At 34.1% G+C, this 20133-nt stretch overlaps 3 protein-coding genes across 4 annotated transcripts; all 3 read left to right on the top strand.

The window, feature by feature from the left end:
- The first annotated feature begins 2210 nt into the window (after positions 1-2210).
- On the top strand, positions 2211-5557 carry LOC144842264 (short-chain collagen C4-like). The gene is made up of 4 exons (XM_078698684.1): positions 2211-2317; positions 2963-3023; positions 3694-3819; positions 3998-5557. The coding sequence occupies exons 1-4, from the start codon at positions 2249-2251 to the stop codon at positions 4474-4476; spliced, it is 735 nt and encodes a 244-aa protein (XP_078554810.1). The 5' UTR covers positions 2211-2248; the 3' UTR covers positions 4477-5557.
- Positions 5558-7206: 1649 nt separating this feature from the next.
- On the top strand, positions 7207-10303 carry LOC144841993 (short-chain collagen C4-like). Its single transcript, XM_078698323.1, has 4 exons — positions 7207-7353; positions 8052-8103; positions 8715-8831; positions 9278-10303. Exons 1-4 carry the CDS (start codon positions 7294-7296, stop codon positions 9757-9759), a joined length of 711 nt encoding a protein of 236 aa, XP_078554449.1. The 5' UTR covers positions 7207-7293; the 3' UTR covers positions 9760-10303.
- Positions 10304-14829: 4526 nt separating this feature from the next.
- LOC144842847 (short-chain collagen C4-like) lies at positions 14830-19383 on the top strand. Of its 2 annotated transcripts, none has more exons than XM_078699400.1 (4): positions 14830-14952; positions 16485-16536; positions 17568-17666; positions 18725-19383. In XM_078699400.1, exons 1-4 carry the CDS (start codon positions 14890-14892, stop codon positions 19216-19218), a joined length of 708 nt encoding a protein of 235 aa, XP_078555526.1. In that variant the 5' UTR covers positions 14830-14889; the 3' UTR covers positions 19219-19383. The 2 variants fall into 2 exon arrangements, with proteins under 2 accessions (XP_078555526.1, XP_078555525.1); XM_078699399.1 differs by having other exon boundaries at positions 14830-14958.
- Positions 19384-20133: the final 750 nt, after the last annotated feature.

Here is a 20133-nt window from a genome sequence, read left to right as displayed (position 1 = left end):
GGTGGTGGCGGGGGAGGAGGAGGCGGCGGTGGAGGAGGAGGAGGAGGCGGTGGCGGCGGCGGTGGAGGAGGAGGAGGAGGCGGTGGAGGAACATACTGGTAATTCTTTCAATCCAAAGTCGTCGTATAAACAAGCATTACCAATTAACGGTAGAACAATACTAACTAACGCGGTCACAACCCTCTGAAGCCTCGCATATCATCAGCATGCTTAAGACCTTGAAACAAAATGTTATATTGTAGCTCACTGAACCTCATAAGGCTAACAACTGAATCAAATGAACTGGTTAATCACGTTTTGAATACTGACAATTGTATACAATTCTTACATATCTAATTAACCGTATATGTATTTTAAAGAATGTAGCCTAATTACCGACGAAGGTATTCATAATAAAGTAATTGTATTTAGATATGATTTATCTTTCTGAGGTTTAATTATTTCAATGTTTCAACAAAACAAAACCACAATAAAATAACGAAAAATAATGTTACAGGGCTGTGGCTCATAACGCGCGAGCAACACCTGCGCTAACCCCTGGATAGGCTACTTTCTTGAAATTAACCGAGTATTCTACAGATTCTTCGAAGATCATTTTATTGAAATGTCCTCACAAGGCAAAATAGATGATGACGAGATACTTTCATCATAAAAAACATATCGACTGACGAACCTCAATTTTAGGACAAGTATCTCACCATATCATGGTAATAGAATAACAAATAAAGTTTTAACAGTCTACATTTGTTAAAGTTATTTGGAATATTAAAGGATGCAAAATCGTAAGAAATGTTACTGTAATATGGTTGACCGAGTATAATTTGCCTCCGCCAAGGTATATGTAATCGATCGCCGCCAAGGAGGTATATGTAATCGATCGCCGCCAAGGAGGTATATGTAATCGATCGCGTGTGTTTGTTTGTCTGTTTATTTGTTTGTTTGTTTGTTAGCAGGATTACTAAAAAAGTAATTACAATATCTTTACCAAAATGAATATACAGATAGATATGTGGTCAAGGACCATTCCATTAAATTTGGGACCATTTGGGACCATGGTCCCAATTCTGGACCACTTTTTAATATACATTTCAGACCTGCTAGTGTTAAAAGGTAGGACAGAATTTATCCAAAGCCGGCGAGCAGTCTTAAAGTAACAAGTAAACTGAAATTGCATTTTATCGAGAACTACTTGTCCAAAAAACTTCATTTTTGTACAAGAGGTAAGAGTTATAATTTTTGATTTGTAATTTTAAAACATAATTTAATTTAATGTACACCTTTTTTGATGCGAGTAAAAAACCTATTTCTTTTCAAATTCACTCGTTTGATTTTCGAGTTGCTGTTCTATTGTTAGTCAACTGAAGCTATTGTTAATTGAAAGGCTTGTTACATAACCATTACACCAAACTCGCATACACATGCTTGTAGTAAAATTACACATCCATCCATTGTGGTCTTTTGGAACTGTGCCACCGTGGTCGTGTAGTGTGACGTTTATGAAATCTCCCTTTTTGTAATACATGTTTTTTTCTTGCATTATATTATTTATGTTCATTATCAGTTGTATATTTACAGTATTATGCTACTCTGTATTTCGCTTTATTATTTGTGGAAATAAATATTATTATTATTAGTACAAGATTGAACACGGTTACATTTCTTGTTCTTTATGATAGAAGATTAGTTGAGTTAACTTAATTGAAGTGTATACAGATATAAATAATTTGTATACAAAATGGTGGTACATTATTCCTCCTAATCCTTTTGACTTTTTTCATTCATTCCATAAAGTGTGTTAATGGTTTTGTACAATAAAAACTTAAGGGATTTTTACTAGATTTTCCGAAATTCCCCGTTTTTAGAAACTACGGCGACTTTAATGTTTTAAATGAATAAATACCTCTCTCTCTCTCTCAGATGTATTAATATACTCACCTGTTTTTTAAAGCTTTTTTGTTTGAAAAGGAATCCTGGCGCCTTCCGGGTTTAACGTTTTTCACAACTCAAATATTTAGGTTATAATAAACAATTTCCTTTTTTCTTCTGGAGACAAATATGTACACTATTCAATAATACCTTTCCCATCAAGAAATTCACCAATACACAGCCTTTAAACGAAAACATTTTGGGGAATTTCCCTTTATTTTAAAGAGCATTTAAAATAGATCCGATTGCATTTTTTTTTCACTTCAAACTATAGGCCTAAAGGCAAAGAAGTTATTTCAGCCGAATTTTTCAATTTTCTACAATGATAATGGTAAAGTATACGGCGGTTGCAGTTTTCTGCCTGTTATCCTTAACAAGACAACAAACAGAGGTAAGTTACGTATAGGCCTATGATTTAAAATATACAACATAGTAGGCTATTACAGCAGTGAATCCCAATAAATAATATCATTTTGCATAGGCGCATCCAAGAATGTCTTTCTCATAATTTTTTAAGCTCCCACTATTTCAACATTTTTGGATCTGCACCTGGTTTGCACAGTTAAATGAAGGTGGTTTAAGAAATCAAATAACAATTCTGGACAGGCTGGAATTGGTTCAGAAAAACCCTTCTTTTGTTTACAGTTGCAACTATAGAGAGGGCACTTAATATGAACATTATTACAGTATACATAGTTTCTTCCATGTATCAATATTCGTCTCGGTGTATTTAGTACAGCATACTGTATCATTATTGTAATAGTATTAGTACCAAGCCGTTCTAAAGACCTTAAAAAGGGGCGCTCTTGAAATGCGGTGTCATAATAGATCTATTTTTCAAAGAAGAAACACAAGCTATACTACGATAATGTCGCACAATCTTACTATATATCTGCCTGGGGCTATCTTTATTGAAATCCGATTGGGAGGGCCTCTTTAAATCTCATTATACCGTTTTATTTAATTATCTCAGCATCATCGCGGTGACGAATTTCGATGAGTTTAATACTATACTATTTATTTGATAATTACAAAGGGATATGAAGACGAAGATAATGATGGAAACCGAGTGTGGAATTTCTTTTTCGGTGACAAGGGTAAGTTGTTAATTTCTTTAACTATAACGTTTTTCTTGGGCAATAAACGTTTGTAGAAAGCTCTGAGAAAAGGCTGTCCACACTAGGTATCTCAGCTGCTGCTGCTGATCTTTTTTTTACGCATCCAACAGCGAGTAACTCGCCAATTACAGGATTGATAAACTGTTTTATAATATATCGTGCTAAAATATAAAATAAATTATCTCATCTGAGGCGTAGGGAGTGGAGTTGAAAGAGTCGTGGGTTACAACCCTGGAACGAAGTCAGGATTAAACCCTAGACCTTGGAATTGGAGGTCAAGCACGTCAACCCCTAAACTACAGCCCCACTACAAATAATTTACCTACCAATATTGGAAGTATTAAATAAACAAAAATGTCAAAAATATGGTCTCCTTAACAACTACAGACTTATGAATACGATCACAAACAGATATACGTCACTATACGCAGATTTATCTTAGATTTTGTATGTACTTTGAAATATACATATTATTAAAAGCAATAGTATAAAAAAATATTTTCCAAACGCGAAAAGATTTAAAAATACTATTTAACGATCGTTCAATAGTGCGTGCTATTGCACGCCATGTGACCCATAATCGCTTAATCAAATGACAGGAATTTATTTAGGTGTTATGTAAAAACATGCATTATACTTATAATGACAGAATACAGGCCACAAGATAGTTGCAAAGAGAAGCAAATGACATGTGAAACGAGAAATGCCAGTGTTGTGTACACTCATTGGGGACGAACTGACTGCACTTCAGATTCTGCAGACATCGTTTATGCTGGTAGGTAAATTATGAAACTTAATTAGGCCTACAATGATAAGACAGTGGCAGTCTTAAAAAAAAACCAATACTTTCAATAACAATATCAAGCACAGGGTTACGGTTTACATTTACAAGGCAATCTAATTGATTATTTTGCTTAAACAAAATTAATGATGATGATTTATTAAACCTGTAGGATATGTCGGTGGAGGACACTATTCACACCATGGAGGTGGCACAGATCCATTGTGTTTACCAGATGAACCTGAATACAATGACGATTTGAAATCGACTACTGGTAGTCGGACAAATCTATATGGTGCCGAATACGAAACCACTTCATATAATACTCCTTGGATTGACATGCATGACCACGATGTAATTTGCGCGGTCTGTCTGGCGCAAGGTCGATCGACCAGTATGATGATACCAGCTAAGCGTACATGTCCTGGAGGCTGGACAAAGGAATACGAAGGTTTATTAATGGGTAGCCATTATGCGCACAGTGGTGGACATGACTACCTTTGCGTTGATGGAACTCCTCAAGCTAGGCATGGTTCCTTAGCAGACCAGAACGGATTCTTGCTGTATGCTGTCGTTGGAGTATGTGGGTCACTACCATGTCCACCATACACAAATGATGCCCAATTGCCATGCGTTGTATGCACATGGTAAAATATATCAAAATATACTACATTTAATACCCAGAGCTCTAGCGTGCGCGTGCTTAGCGTTCTAACTTACACTCTAAACAATGTCAGGTTAAGTTTAGAAGGATAAATCTATTCAACTGGAGTTTACTTGTTTATAATATGACGCCGACGCCGTTACAACCTTTGCAGGTCGTCGATCATCAAGCCGAATGATGGTATGTTGGATGTTATATTATTATTACCAGGTAAGTCCAGTTGAACAGATTTATGAATGACAATATCCATATCTGTATTTTTAAAAGGTATTGTTTATTTGTGTTCATTGTTTTTCAAATGTTCCATATAGAATGTATGTGGTTATACTAGATCTCAATTTGTTTGAATACCAAACATTGTGTTTTACGTATTTTTTTCAGTTTCTCTTTCGTTAATTTAAAATGTTTACACAGAAAAATAAATAAATCTGCGGAAGAAGAAATATTTGTGAGATAATGTGTCACGCAGATATCATACCTAAGTATTGACATTCTCACCAAATGCCGAGGTAAATCCTTTTCTATTATGCGGGCTAATTATTTTTTTTCCATATGAGGTATGAATTAGGAAATTAGATGGACGCGGACCAACATCGTGTCAAAGGGTTAGGTTAAGTTATATTTAGCTATCTTGTAATTAACCTTTTTCATATAAAATAGTTAGATTCATGCACTATTCATGATTTCTGCCTTAATCCGATAGAAAACAACAACGCCGACGGGCTGATCGGATCTGTTCGGACGGATCGATTCGGGTGGATCGGATCTATTCGCGCAAATAGAATATTCATGAGCTCTGATTTGCGTCACAAAATGGTAGATGGAATATAAGCCTACTCATGCGCATAGAATACTCAGTATTGAATATAGTGTCCGTTAAATGCAAATGTTTCTCAATTGTTTCAATACAGGATAGGTAGTTACATTATTGTAAATGTGTGTGTACTAATATAAATTACTGTGTTAGTTGGTGTTTGAATTATTTTTATTATATTGTTAAATCAATTATTGTTTGTAAATCAATGCTTTAGCACTGAAAGTGTCATTCAGATAAAGACAGAATAAATAAATAAATAAATAAATTTGTTCATCGTATTAAGCAACATATTATGTCTTATTTGTCCATTGTTTGTAAACGTAATAAATATATCACATTTTTCTGCAACGTAAAGATCTAAATATACACGGAAGTAAAGCTTTGTTTCCACTCTAGGACAAAACGCAATTACGTAAGCGCAACGCAAGTAACCAAGCAAAAATAGTATTTGAATTGGCGCGCGGGGTGCGCTGTCACAAAATGCGCTTCTCATTCTTGACAATCTTTATAATATATAATCAAGTGCATGACAAAATAACCTGAACATAAATAACACCATACATATTCATTCAGAAGTAAAACAATAATCGAGCTTTTATAACTAATAAGATAAACCAACATACGTATGACATGGATGAAACAAGGTCCTAAATAAGTCAAGATAAGTAGGCCTAGTAGACCGATCATAGCGATATCCTAGTGTGTGGTTCAGAGTGGCTTAAACAGTAAACCATTACCGGACACAACCTTGTAGCGTATTCTACAACATCTAGTCAACAGGTAATACAACGTATATAGATAACTCACCAAAGATTGTGTTACAAGAAATTAATATTCAAACTGTACGCCAACTTTACCTTCTTACAGTAGTAGTACAATAATTGCTTATGGTATTTTGAACACTATACTGAATTTCGCTGTGTACAACAAACAAGTAGCCAAGGCAGGGAGTTGTTAATTAGACTCCAATAACAACTCCCTGGCCAAGGCATACAGTATTGATCTTGTGGAATGTATTCCACAAGAACAATACAAAGTAGAACAATAGCCCCTAAAACAATGACCAGTAAAGCATGGTAGCGAGAGTTTCCTAGAGTGTTTAATACATTTTAGTCAAATTGTATGATAACATTATTGACATTAATCCAACCTATCATACGCTTAAAAACCCGTGTCATTAAAACTACCACTGTACTGTTCTGACTACAAACACATTTTCCCACAAAAATGGAAACTGATCAAATTGCAACCGTCTTAGAATGGAATACAAATATAGGCCTACTTTATCTAATGCTGTCTTTCCGCAGCCAAAAATGAACCGAAAAACTGCCTGTGGAAACAGGGTTTAACCGATTCCACTTAGATACCGATAAGTATCTCATTTAAGTCGGATAATTATCGGATAAATGCGATAATTTTTAACTTTTGACCCTAAGGACAAATTGTTGCGTTGTGATTGGGCACCTTTTTGGTAATGACTGATTAGACGGACTTTATTTTTTAATTAATTATCTGATTGGTTAAAAAATTAACCGATAATTTTTTGGCCTGCAGAAACACGGCCTAAATTATTTAACGGCATAATCGATACACACATATTATGTAATTTACGAGAAAATAATGCACAATTCTCTGAGGAGATGGTCAGCAAAAATGAAGGAAGAGCGCATCATGTATTCTGGTCGAAGGTAGACTTCCCACTGTCAGCAGGGGTGCAACAATTTCTCTTGGGTCTATACGTAAAACAACAGAAGTTCTTTCAAACAAAGTAGGGGGTTGTTGCTTTATAATTAATAACTGTTAGTCCATAAACTGTTTTGTAACATAAATTAGAAAACACGACTATTTGGTTAATAATGTTCCTGTTTCATTTGTATTTGGGAAGTTCAATTTAGGGTACATATTATTTAAATAGATCCACTTCTTCTAAGGGTTCGCACATAACATTTAATCTGCAGACGGTAAAGATAGTGACGGGTAAATAAAAATGTTCAAGTATACAACCATTTTGGTTTTCTCTTTCCTGCTTCTTGTACATCAGACACAGGTAAGTTATACGCATTTTGAAACCATTTTGTTCTGGGTTAGGAAGAAGAAGGGGAAAAGTATGGTATGTGTGTTGTTCTGTTAGATTGAAAATAGTACGGTAGTCAATAGGCGGAGTGAAAGCTTCCCAAATTTTGAAAATTACAATGTAAAAGATAGAACAATAATGTTGTTAGGTCCAACAATTCATTTGACAATGTTTACGTTCCCACTCTCAACATCTTTGATTCGCACCTGGTTCTCACAGTTAAATGAATACAAAAAATACCTGGATTTGATGATATTTGACCAGGGGTAATTATGGATGTACAGTATGTTAACACAACAAACACACACATTTAACTATACATTTTAAAACTAAATAAACACTTTTAAAGCTCAAATAGAAATAGTAAAATCGTTGTTCATTAATTGCTTCTTACTGGACCATATAAATAGTTATTTTCTTTTTTTTTTCTTTTTTGGGATCCAAATTGTATTCACTAAGTTGGTTTTACATTATTGTTTTTGCTAAAATTGTATTCATAATTTCATAATGTGATCCACTTTTAAAATCATTAAAGTGACACTGAAAACGTTATGATATGAAATATTTAATGTAGTAGTTAATATAATGCCATATATTTACTTTTACAAAAAAAGTAAAAGGTTCATGAATAAAAAAAATGGTTTTATAATGTTATCATAATTATTTTAAAGGGATCTGACGATGACGGGCAAAATGTCTGGAATTTATTTTTCGACGAAGAAGGTAAACTTTTCATGATTTTGTTTATATGTACATTACAGAGACTGGAATCAGGAGGCCTACAGTATAAATCTCTGTCTACACCATCAAAATGTATGTGACAAAAAAAGTGTAATATGGTAGTGATATGACGTCATCGTGTCCATATATGGCCACATCACATTGAGCACAGCCACTGCTTTAGCGCATCACAAGATCATCCATATTTATAATAATTATAATAAATAGGGAGCTTAGAAACATATGTGGGCATGCGGGAAACTTGGGACGTGTTTCCTATTCCTCGACACAGTTTTGATGGTGTCTAGGTTCAGAGGACGACCGATGACACGTCATGGCTAGGTCATAGGTCGTCTGAAATCGAAGCTCCCTACTAAAAATCTGTCCTTTAAAATATGAAATGTCTCTGAAATTATTTGTTCCTAAAAGACCATAATCTTTTATTTTGTTATTAAATTGCTTTTAAAATTAAGTTGTCAATCCGTCCAAATTCTCACCTCGCATCCAGAGGATTGGGCTATAAATTGGTAGTGAATACTTTTACAATAAACTCTTTTGTGATTAACTAAAACGTAAAATGAAACTCTATAAATACATTATTACGTCATTTACAGAAGACACTCAAACACCAAATGAATGCCAAGAGAGGCAGATGAAAAATTCCAGTGTTGCGTACACTCATTGGGGACGAACTGACTGCACTCCAGATTCTTCAGACATCGTATATACTGGTAGGTTAAAGAGTCAAATGGCTGAGCGGTTAAGGGGCGCCGTTTACTGTACCTAAAAAGCCAACAACATCGGCAAGGGTTCAAGGCCGACTCGCTCCTACAGTAGTTCTGGTGGTGGAACAAGTCTTCTCGGATAAGGACTATAAACCGTAGGTCCAGTGTACACAGTTATAACCTGTGTGCACTTTAAAGAAGAGTAGGGGGTTACCCCGGTGAACTGGTTCACTAAATAGTTTTTTTTCTTAAACCTGATTGTGAAATCCTGTAAAATAATAAAATTAAAATTGGAAAATTTAACTCGGAAAATATGCGTTAAAACTGGGCATTTACGTTTTTTTCCTGAAAGGCATCTTGTTTTACGGTAATATTATTCAGTATTTATTATGAACAAATTAATGTAAGATTGATGTATACATTTACATCGTAATTTATTTATACAATTTTAGGATATGTTGGTGGAGGTTTGTATTCACAATATGGGGCTGGTACCAAGCCACTGTGTTTACCAGAGTCGCCTGAATACAATAGCGGCTTGATAGCAAGTGGATCCTCCAGCGGACGGTCTGTAGTATATGGTGCTGAGTATGAAACCGGCTCTTTCGCTCCGTTGAGTGGCATGAATAACTTGGATGCAGTTTGTGCGGTCTGCCTGGCGCGAGGTCGCTCGACCAGTATGATGATCCCAGCTAAACGTACATGCCCCGAAGGCTGGACCAAGGAGTACGAAGGTTTGTTAATGGGTTCTCCTAATAGTCATCAAAACGGACATGAACACGTTTGTGTCGATGCAAATCCTCAAGGCAGGCCGAGTTCCTCGGCAAACCATGATGGCTTCTTGCTCTACGCTGCCGTCGGAGTATGTGGGTCACTCCCATGTCCACCGTACGTTAACAACGACGAGTTGGCATGCGTTGTTTGCACATGGTAATTACCATAACATGGTGGTTATGGGTAGGGTTAGAGAATTTTGTTGTTGTGTTACATGATTTGTTTTGCAGTGTTTTAAATTCATTTCCAGTATCTTTATGTCTCCTCTCAATTTCGAGTATCAATTTATTCACAATTTCAAATTAATAATTTAGGATTTACAAATGTTGGTGTGGATGGCCATAAGACCAAAGCTCGTTTTCCGGTCACTTTTGCACTTCTTAAAAAAACGAACAGAAATAATGATTTCACTTATAAAAAGACAAAAAAAGAAAGTTAGATTTAACGAAAAACCATTGCCTGATAGACAATTTGACTATTGTTTGCTTTAAATTACATTTTTTCAGTTAAATTTAAAAGACAATTTTAGTTTATTTTTAGAGGGACAATTGTAACATTACGGTACATTATCTGACATAAGTACTGAACTGCACAATACTACTATAACTTTATTAACTTATTATAGGTCCTACTGTACCTATATTAGAATACAATGAGTTTTATACTATAAAAAGTTATTAAATCTGTGTTGTGGAAGAAAAATATCTTGCTTTTAATTCTCTTCTTGACTCGTCTCTGTCTTCTTCGTCGTTAAAGCTTGATTCCCACTTGGACGCAACGCAACGAACGTAGGCACAAAGCGATTGAGCGACAATTGACGTATGTAAAACTGACTTACTTAGCGATTTTTTTTTCATACATTTCGGACCCATGTGAAAGATAGCCGAACTACTTCCTAAATATAACTGAACCTAACCCTCTAAATCATCTTTCTCTCACTATAAAGTAAAAGAAGTAGCTCATGAGAGTCGAACCCCATACATCGACATGTAAAGTCCATAGTCTTATCCACTCGACTACACAGACGGCGCGACAGAAATCGTTTGCATTAGCGAATTGTAGTAGTTAGCTCAATTCTTACGTCACACCTTATGGATATGACTAATGAATATTCATGTTTATTTTGTGACGTTTCACGAGGGGTCCCCAACTTATGTACGAAAAGAAATATCGCGTCCGGAACATACCCGAACTTCCACAACTTCCATTGTGCCATTGTGACAGCCAGTTCCTCTCTCTCTCTGCATATCAGTATCCGTCTCTAGTACATCAATGTATGTGAGTGCTGGCCTTTCTTGTTTTGCAAGCCCATGTTTTGGCTGCCACAGCGGAGCGGATCTAGGATTTTGATAAAGAGGGTGCCGACATGGAAAAATATTCGTCTAGGCGGTCTGGACAAATTTTCTTCTACAGTAGACGCCTGGAGATAGCATCTTAGGCGATTCTTATTATCTGATTATAGTGGGTTTTATAGACCATATTTAATATACGAAACTGTTTTTTTTTCTCTTGCCAATTAGGTTTATCCCAAATAGCGTGGGCGACACAATGATGGGAATGGCTTGGGAGCAAACGTCAAAACGCGTACGTACGTGATTTATTGTCTGTACGTACGCGTCGTGACGATTGCTCCAAAACCCTTCCCATCGTGCATTTTGTTCGCTCTTCGCAAAATCAAGCTATTTGCGATAAACCATATAGCCTAAAGCATGTTTTTCTGTCGACGTAACGTTACGACGATTTGAGTTGCGTTCAATTTTCACACCTCTCTGGGACACACGGACGTAAAGTGTTCCGAAGCAAAAGTCGGTTACGCATAGCAGAGCCCACGTAAAAATTGAAAAAGTCTGTCCCCTCTAAATCCGCCCCTGAGTTGCTGCCAGAACATCTGAAATAATTTCTTCTTTATTGCGAAGACAGTGTCCAGAAAATGCCAGTCGTCTTCTTATTGTTTCTGTTATTTTTGGTATGGCCAAAGAGCCATAGTACTTCGTTACTGATTCTTTGTACATAACCAAATATTATTTTATTATTAAATAATTATATTTGTACACATGCGCTAAGTATACAGCAATATTTAAAAAAATTAACATTTATAAAATAATTGATTTTTTGCTTAATATCTAGAGCCACCTGTATCAATATTTGAAGTACGACTTTGGTTTCTATATAATTTTCCATTGGAGCGGTACGTTTGTGTATAATTTATCATCTGTATTTTGACGTTTTAAACAATTTAAATCAAAAATCAAATCTTTATTTGTTCCATATATAAAAATGTGTGCATAAAAAAATTGTTTCCTCGACAGAAAATATTGTAAAACAAACAAAACATTCACAATTACGTCATAGGCCTACATAGAAAAAAATTACAATGAAAAATATTCATTAAAATTTATTATATACAATCTTTAAGTTAAAAATATGCTTGGAATTTGGTACAAATGACAGTCGGTTTCTTGAATATCAGCTCTAGGAGCCCGTAGCCGGCCTGACTTGTAATAGATGTTTCTATCTTCTAAAATTTTAATTAAATTACTTAGGACCTATTTTTCATAAAGATATCTTAAATCATTAACCGTACAACCGATTTTATTGGATGCTATCTTAGTAATTCTAATGAGACATTATTATTATTTATTATATACAATCTTTAAGTTAAAAATATGCTTGGAATTTGGTACAAATGACAGTCGGTTTCTTGACGTATCAGCTCTAGGAGTCTGTAAGCCGGCCTGACTTGTAATGGGTGTTTCTTATCTTCTAAATTTTTAATTAAATTACTTAGGACCTATTTTTCATAAAGGTATCTTAAATCATTAACCGTACAACCAATTATATTTGATGCTAATAATTCTAATGAGCCCTTTCTTCATTTAAATTACCGAACCAGGCAATGAAAGATATAACTGTTTCATAGAATATGTTTAAAGTACAACAGCTAACATTAAATAACCTATGGTGACCTTTTTAAATTATCTGTATATTCATACGTAACCATGTGCTGCTTATTATAGTTTACATATTCGATCCAAATTATTAGTTATTTATTATTAGGTGATCATTTAGAATAAAATGATCACCTATTGTTATTGTACTTGCATTAAAATATTTTTCTTCTTTCTGTACACTTTTTGTGTAACAAATATCTCAAAAAGTTAAATGTCAATGATTACCAAAATTTCACAATGTCTGTCAAATACTGTAACTTAGTCCTAATAATCTTTTGAGCGTGATCACTCACCCGTGACGTTATTTATACGCCATTTTGTGAAATCACATTATCAATCATATCTCCATAATTCATTATCACATATTAATAAAATTCACTACACGTAAGGTTCAGGCCAAGGGTAAAAATATTAGCAAATAGAAACGCACGTGCACTTTGGGTCATGCGCGTGAAATCGCGCGTTAAAAATTAAAAAAGCTCAAAATTACGTTTTGATCAATTTAGAGCATGAATTAGGCCATTTGCGTGTTTTAAAAAATTACTGCGCAAAAACACGTTTTTGCGCGTGCGTACATAGAAAGCGTAAAAAATACCAATTTTTTGTACAAATTACATTCTACTCATCTTCCTTAGTACATTCACCACATTTGAGTCTATTTCGACTTAAAATAGTGCTATACGAGCACGTTAAAAATGACAAAATGCGCACATTAATTGTACAAAAGTGCTAAAAAATAAGGCCTTTTTAAAATGAATATAACTCTTCAGAATGGAAAGTGACCCCTAATTTTTTTAACTTATTATGGAAGCCAATGAGTTGTAGATATAAGTGTATATACACATTAGACGTACAAAATGGTACAACGTCATCATTTGGCCACATGAATTTTTAAAATAGTGTTTAGTGTGCAACTTGCTTATCTGTGATCGATTTTCTTTTAATTTTTAATATGTTCTACCTCAACCAATTATGTTACTCATGAGTTGCCAATATTTTCATTTTTAAACGTCATCACGTAATCAAACTTGAATAACGTAGGTCGTGTAATTTCACCTTCGCCGTAAATTTGAATATCTTACAGCTCTTCAGAATTGAAGGTTACCTTGATGACTATAATTTATTATGAAAGCTGAAATTTAGATATGAATTCATATAAAAATCAAGCCTATCGGATGTTGTGATGTTAACATATGGCCAGTTGAAGTTAAAAAGTAGTTTTTTCATCTTTTTCGTCAAAGTTATACAAATTTCAAAGAGCGCGCACAGCGCTTCTACGTGCCAAATTCTCTTCCAATTCTTATATTTATTTGCTCAATTCATTATCTTTCGAAATTGTCATCTTCGAGTTTATTTTGATAATTCCATCATACCAAAAAATTTGAACATGATGTGTGTCCCGTAATTTCACCTATGCTACACTGTATATAGATATACAGTATGTACTGTACATATTGTATATGGCATATAATAGGCACAACTCAGCACTATAAGCGTATAATAGGATGGCATACATCAATATTTTCCGATCGTATGTTAACGTACGTGCATGTTTAAAAAAAATTAATTTCAGTAAAATGATAAAAATGATCACCTATAATTCGTCAAAGTGACGAATTAAATTCTAGTTAAATCATTACGTTTGTACATATGCGCCAAGTATACAACAATATTAAAAAAAAATGACGTTTATAAAATAATTGATTTGTTCTTTGCTAAATTTCTAGAGCCACCTGTATCAATATTTGAAGCTTTGGTTTCTATATAATTTTCCATTGGAGCGGTACGTTTGTGTATAATATATCATCTGTATTATGACATTTTGTTCAATTATTTCTAATATACATAACCATACTAATTATAGTTTGCATATTCGATTCAAATTATTAGTTATTAATATTTATTATTTAATCATTATGTTTGTACATATGCGCTAAGCGTACAGCAATATTAAAAAAAAATTAACATAAAATAATAATTGATTTTTTTTTGCTTAATGTCTAAAGCAATCTGTATCAATATTTGAAGTACGACTTTTGTTTCTATATAATTTTTCATTAGGGCGGTATATTTTTTGTATAATTTAGGAATTGATTCTGTATTAATAACACAAATAAATAAGATGTACAAACACAAAATACAAAAAATTACATAATCGAATATTTGATTTTATTTTTATTACTTATTTTGCGTATCAATAGGCTAAATATACCTATATTAAAATAAATTTATTATGCACACATGTTCAAAATTAACAGTCCATTACATATATAACAGAGTCAGTTGTACATTCACACATCCTTTCTCTGAAGGTGTACAAACCAACAACTATAAGAAAAATGAAGATCTTTAATTGTGTCGTCATTTGTGTCTGTTGTCTGATTTTGCTAACGGAAGCAAAGGTACCGGTAAGAATAATGCAGCATTTTGTTTGTTTGTTTGACAATTCCCGAGGTTTAATATTAAGTGTAAACTTGTCTACACTAGCAAACTTTAGTTCGGAATCTCTAGCAAACTCTAAGTTTGCCAATTCCCGAGGTTTACTAAGTGTAAACTTGTCTACACTAGCAAACTTTAGTTCGGAAACTTTAGCAAACTGTAAGTTCGCCAAATCCCGAGGTTTACTACCGTACTGTGAGTGTAAACTTGTCTACACTAGCAAACTTTAGTTCGGAATCTCTAGAAAAACTCTAAGTTTGCCAATTCCCGAGGTTTACTACTGTGAGTGTAAACTTGTCTACACTAGCAAACTTTAGTTCGGAATCTTTAGAAAAACTCTAAGTTTGCCAATTCCCGAGGTTTACTACTGTACTGTGAGTGTAAACTTGTCTGCACTAGCAAACTTTAGTTCGGAAACTTTAGCAAACTCTAAGTTTGCCAATTCCCGAGGTTTACTACTGTGAGTGTAAACCTGTCTGCACTAGCAAACTTTAGTTCGGAAACTCTAGCAAACTCTAAGTTTGCCAATTCCCGAGGTTTACTACTGTGAGTGTAAACTTGTCTACACTAGCAAACTTTAGTTCGGAAACTTTAGCAAACTCTAAGTTTGCCAATTCCCGAGGTTTACTACCGTGAGTGTAAACTTGTCTGCACTAGCAAACTTTAGTTCGGAAACTTTAGCAAACTCTAAGTTTGCCAATTCCCGAGGTTTACTACTGTGAGTGTAAACTTGTCTGCACTAGCAAACTTTAGTTCGGAAACTTTAGCAAACTCTAAGTTTGCCAATTCCCGAGGTTTACTACTGTGAGGGTAAACTTGAATTAACTTCAATTCGAATTGACAATACCCGATGTTATTATGAAGCATAGTTTATAGTAGCAAGCATCTTTTCCTAAATTATTCAATACATTTATATAGTGTACTTATTTTGTAATCAGATTCAAAATGTATTGCTGCTACCACTTAAAGTTCGACGACAAATGCTGATTTATATAGACTTTGTGACAGATGTGACTGTTTTAACTTATTTTTAAGTTACCGGTAGCTCACTATGTCGGTCGGTCGGTCGGTAAACACTACCTTGAGCACGCGACTGCAGCCATGTATATCGCCTTGTTTTGTTGTATTTCCAACCTGTGGCGATGTTCATTGCTGTTTTTCTTTGGACGAATACAATAACAATTTAATACAACATTAAATAGTTCATTATAATAAATATAAGCCACATTTTTGTGCATTTGAATTTTTGCATTGTTGAACTGTACCCATCATGATTTGCTACTTCATACACTTACAACTTACATGCTTAGCTCGTAGCTATTGCTTTGTAATTTATTGTTTATTATTTATTGTATTTATTTATTATAGATATATATATATAGCGCAATAAATAAATTGTATGTGTTAAAAGTTTTTCTTTCATTTAACACTTTAATTAATATGTCAACATCAGCCTAAACTAATTATTATATATTTTATATTAATTATTATAAAGGCCAATAAGAACAAGAGTGGAGTAATCTGGAATTTCTTTTTCGGCGGCAAAGGTAGGCTTAACCTAATCTTCTGATGATTAATTTAGTAAGAGCAATACTATTTCTTGTATTTGAGATATCTTAATAGTCTACAATAATAGTTTGGATAAGTTTCACTATCTTCAAAATTATAGTCTAATGAAATTAGGTTCATACTCTTTCAAGCATGGGACAAGGATCAATTAAAAAGGATAAATGAATAAGGCAAGAAATTGAGTTTACAATTATAATGGAAAACCAAATCTATGACCAACTCTGACACAAACCCAAACACTTTGATTGATAACACAGAAATTTAAAAAGTTAACAACTTATAGCAAAACAATCAGCCTATCAACGAAATTTAAAGACATTGCAGACAGAATTATAACTGGATGACGAGCGTTTGGCCGATTCAAAGACATCCTTGCAACTATTCAAATACTAGGTTATAATATATAATAATGTGCCTCAGAAAGAAAATGTTCGACCGGTCATGCATTATTCTCGCACGGAAAATGACAGCAACGTGGAGACTAACCGAGAAAAAAACAAGGATTAGTTAAGATCAACTCAGTATGCTACGGAATGGAGAATGCTTGGCATAACAATAATGTACAAGATACCATGCAAAGAAATAAAAGAAAGATAAAAAACGAGAGACCTGCTTCAAGCAATTGATACAAATAAGTGGTGATTGACAGGCCACGTTGCAAGAATCCAGGAAAATAGATGGACAAGCAGGATTACGATTTGGCAACCATTGATAGGGAAAAGAAAAGAGGCAAACCTCAATACAACTGGTTGAAAAAGAGAGAAGAAGATGGAGAGCTTTGTAAGAGAGATATGTCCTACAGCGGAATGCCAAAATCATGAAGAAGGGGATTCGAATAAAAAGGACGAAACGCGTAAGCACAGCACAAATTGACCAACCACAAACGATAGTTGGTATAATCTGTCGATTGTGATTGAATAATTTACTTGAGTTTCGCGTAGGTCCTCATCGAGTGGGATTACTCAAATTTATTTCGGTAAATAATAGTATACGTGTTTTTTTTGTACAGAATTTTCATCAGGCATCAGTTTGGCAAGTTCCAATGTTGTGTATACTCATTGGGGTCGGAAGGACTGCGGCTCAAAGTCTTCAAAAGTCGTATATGTTGGTAAGTAAAATGATATTGGTCGTGTTCAGGTTTATTTACCTATCCGATAATTGATCACATGAAACCAACTTAGCGGGTAAATAAACTAAGCAGGAACGGGCCTATTGATTTAAAACCATGGCTATAGAATTGATCCTGTTTGATTTCAATCCCTTCTAAAACTAATACACAATAATTCTAAATCATTTTAGTGGGCCAGTATTGCCTATTATTATTGTGTAGTAGAATAATATTAATTAAAGGAAGTTTTTAATTTAAAAATTATATATTTGCATGAATTTTATAAACTGTATTACACCAACATCTACATTCACAATATATGTAAGACATGTGATTTATCTACATTCATCCAAACCCAGAAACGAAATTATGCTGCACATCTGATTAGATCCGATAATGATCGGATGACGAAAGAGCTATTCTTCAAAGATGACTAATGATCGAAGCGTGGTAGAAATACGAACACGTTATTCAAACAAGTTCTAGATAATGTTGGAATGGTCAGACAAGCCTTCATTAACAACTCGAAGGCCCGCTTATTTTGAATCGGCATTTATTTATTATATGCCATCTAGAACACTCTATCAGAGTTACAGATTAAATTTTTATATTATATATTCAACATTTACATACGCATTTGCTCATTTTACTCACATTTTTTACTGATATTCAGTTTTATTTATTTCCCTTGACCCCGACCTGTCAAGTGTATCCATTCAGTCCATCCATTTCTTCCTGAAGCATAGTTTTATAAAACACCAATAATTAACACACTAGTATTACTGTCTATTGGACTAAATAATATAATACATGTCTTTCTCTACTTTATTCATACAGATGTTTATAACTTTTTCTTATACAAACATAATTTTAATTGTTTCACAACTACAGTATTTATATTATATTTACATTTATGATAATACACAGTAATAACTTACTAATCTATTTTTAATACTATTTTATAAAATATAGGCTTACAATGATTCATTACAATTGCCCTTATATAAAATTATGATAAAAACAGACCGCGCAACATTCAACATTTTGATTTTTTAAAGGATATCTTGGCGGCGGAGGAGACTATACAAATTCTGGAGCTGGTACAAACCCACTGTGTTTGCCATCCTCACCAGATTACAATGATCAGTTGGTGGCGACAGGATCTGCCCGGGCTAAGGTATTTGGAGCCGAGTATCAAACAGCGCCAAGTGGGAAAGAAAAATATGCTCCGTGGGGTCACCTATATCAAAATGATCCACCGTGCGCAGTATGTCTGGCTAAAGGCAGATCAACAAGTATGATGATCCCAGCTAAACGAACATGTCCTGGAGGCTGGACAAAGGAATACGAAGGTCTATTAATGGGTGGTAACACTGATCATAAAGCCGCGCATGAATTCCTGTGCGTCGATGGCTCTCCCCAATCTAGAGATGATTCCGCTAAAAACCATAACGGCTTTTTGCTTTATCCTGCCGTCGGAGTATGCGGTACACTCAAATGTCCACCGTATGTAAATAACCGTGAGTTACCATGCGTTGTATGTACAAGATAAATAAGTACTAACTGGTATCTTGTTTTTGATTTTGAGGCTACAAAGGCCTACTCACTGGATACATTTTCTTTAACAAATGATATCAATTATTCACGGTAGATGACGCTATTGCTTTGTGTAACCAAATTTAGCGTATAGTTGGCGAAATAAAAACAGAGGTTAAAACTGAAATGGCTTCACGAGTTATTTATTGATGTATTTTGAACAATAAAACAATACATATTTCAAGAAACAATTAATATGTATTTTTATTATACAACATTCAGAATAAATACATAAAGTAACAAAAAGAATATCAAATTGAATGGCTATTAAAAAACGACTACGAGAGAAAATAATTAATCATTTATTGCACTTTCCGCGTACCATACATCATTGTAAAATTACATACGCTGTGTTTCCTAGTTGAACAATCAATGTGAGGACCAATATGCCGTATACATTCCAGTATCACTTTACTTCTGGTAAACTTCACAAAACTCTGAATCAACATAGTACAGGGCATAATAAATACAGTTTCTCTAAAAACACGAATATTTACTTACATTTTAAGACGGACACCTCTGCCTCGTGATTTTCCAACAGGTTGAACGGTTAGCCTCAACAACATACGTCGTTTCTTGTGTAATCCAGCCTGTTGATACACGTAACCATCATGAAACGAAAAGACATGTTTAGATGGATGTAAACACTTTTCAGTATAATATGTTTTTTTTCTGTGTTTATTTTTCAAAACAGTAATATGCATTCTATAGATTTAAATCCAGATTTTTTAGTCAAATTTACACACAATTGTTTAAACCGCGCTAAATAATGATAGTTAGTTTTGTTTTTTGTTTTGATTATTTACTTAATTCCACTTTTTTATTTAGTTTTTTTCTCAAAACCTCTTGATTTGTATATAGTTCTGGCCTA

The sequence above is a fragment of the Antedon bifida genome, chromosome 5, assembly GCF_963402885.1.
Source record: "Antedon bifida chromosome 5, ecAntBifi1.1, whole genome shotgun sequence".
Classification (NCBI taxonomy): Eukaryota; Metazoa; Echinodermata; class Crinoidea; order Comatulida; family Antedonidae; genus Antedon; species Antedon bifida.
Note: the sequence above shows the minus strand (reverse complement) of the source record. Positions and strands in the feature narration are given on the sequence as shown.

What these genes read in the sequence shown, in the direction of transcription:
- LOC144842264 (XM_078698684.1), top strand. Translation starts at nt 2,249, where the DNA reads ATGATAATGGTAAAGTATACGGCGGTTGCAGTTTTCTGCCTGTTATCC. An exon ending in TAACAAGACAACAAACAGAG is followed by an intron (nt 2,318 to 2,962) that starts GTAAGTTACGTA and finishes ATAATTACAAAG; the next exon opens with GGATATGAAGACGAAGATAA. An exon ending in TGCAGACATCGTTTATGCTG is followed by an intron (nt 3,820 to 3,997) that starts GTAGGTAAATTA and finishes TTAAACCTGTAG; the next exon opens with GATATGTCGGTGGAGGACAC.
- LOC144841993 (XM_078698323.1), top strand. Translation starts at nt 7,294, where the DNA reads ATGTTCAAGTATACAACCATTTTGGTTTTCTCTTTCCTGCTTCTTGTA. An exon ending in TTTATTTTTCGACGAAGAAG is followed by an intron (nt 8,104 to 8,714) that starts GTAAACTTTTCA and finishes CGTCATTTACAG; the next exon opens with AAGACACTCAAACACCAAAT. An exon ending in TTCAGACATCGTATATACTG is followed by an intron (nt 8,832 to 9,277) that starts GTAGGTTAAAGA and finishes ATACAATTTTAG; the next exon opens with GATATGTTGGTGGAGGTTTG.
- LOC144842847 (XM_078699399.1), top strand. Translation starts at nt 14,890, where the DNA reads ATGAAGATCTTTAATTGTGTCGTCATTTGTGTCTGTTGTCTGATTTTG. An exon ending in TAACGGAAGCAAAGGTACCG is followed by an intron (nt 14,959 to 16,484) that starts GTAAGAATAATG and finishes ATTATTATAAAG; the next exon opens with GCCAATAAGAACAAGAGTGG. An exon ending in TTTCTTTTTCGGCGGCAAAG is followed by an intron (nt 16,537 to 17,567) that starts GTAGGCTTAACC and finishes TTTTTTGTACAG; the next exon opens with AATTTTCATCAGGCATCAGT.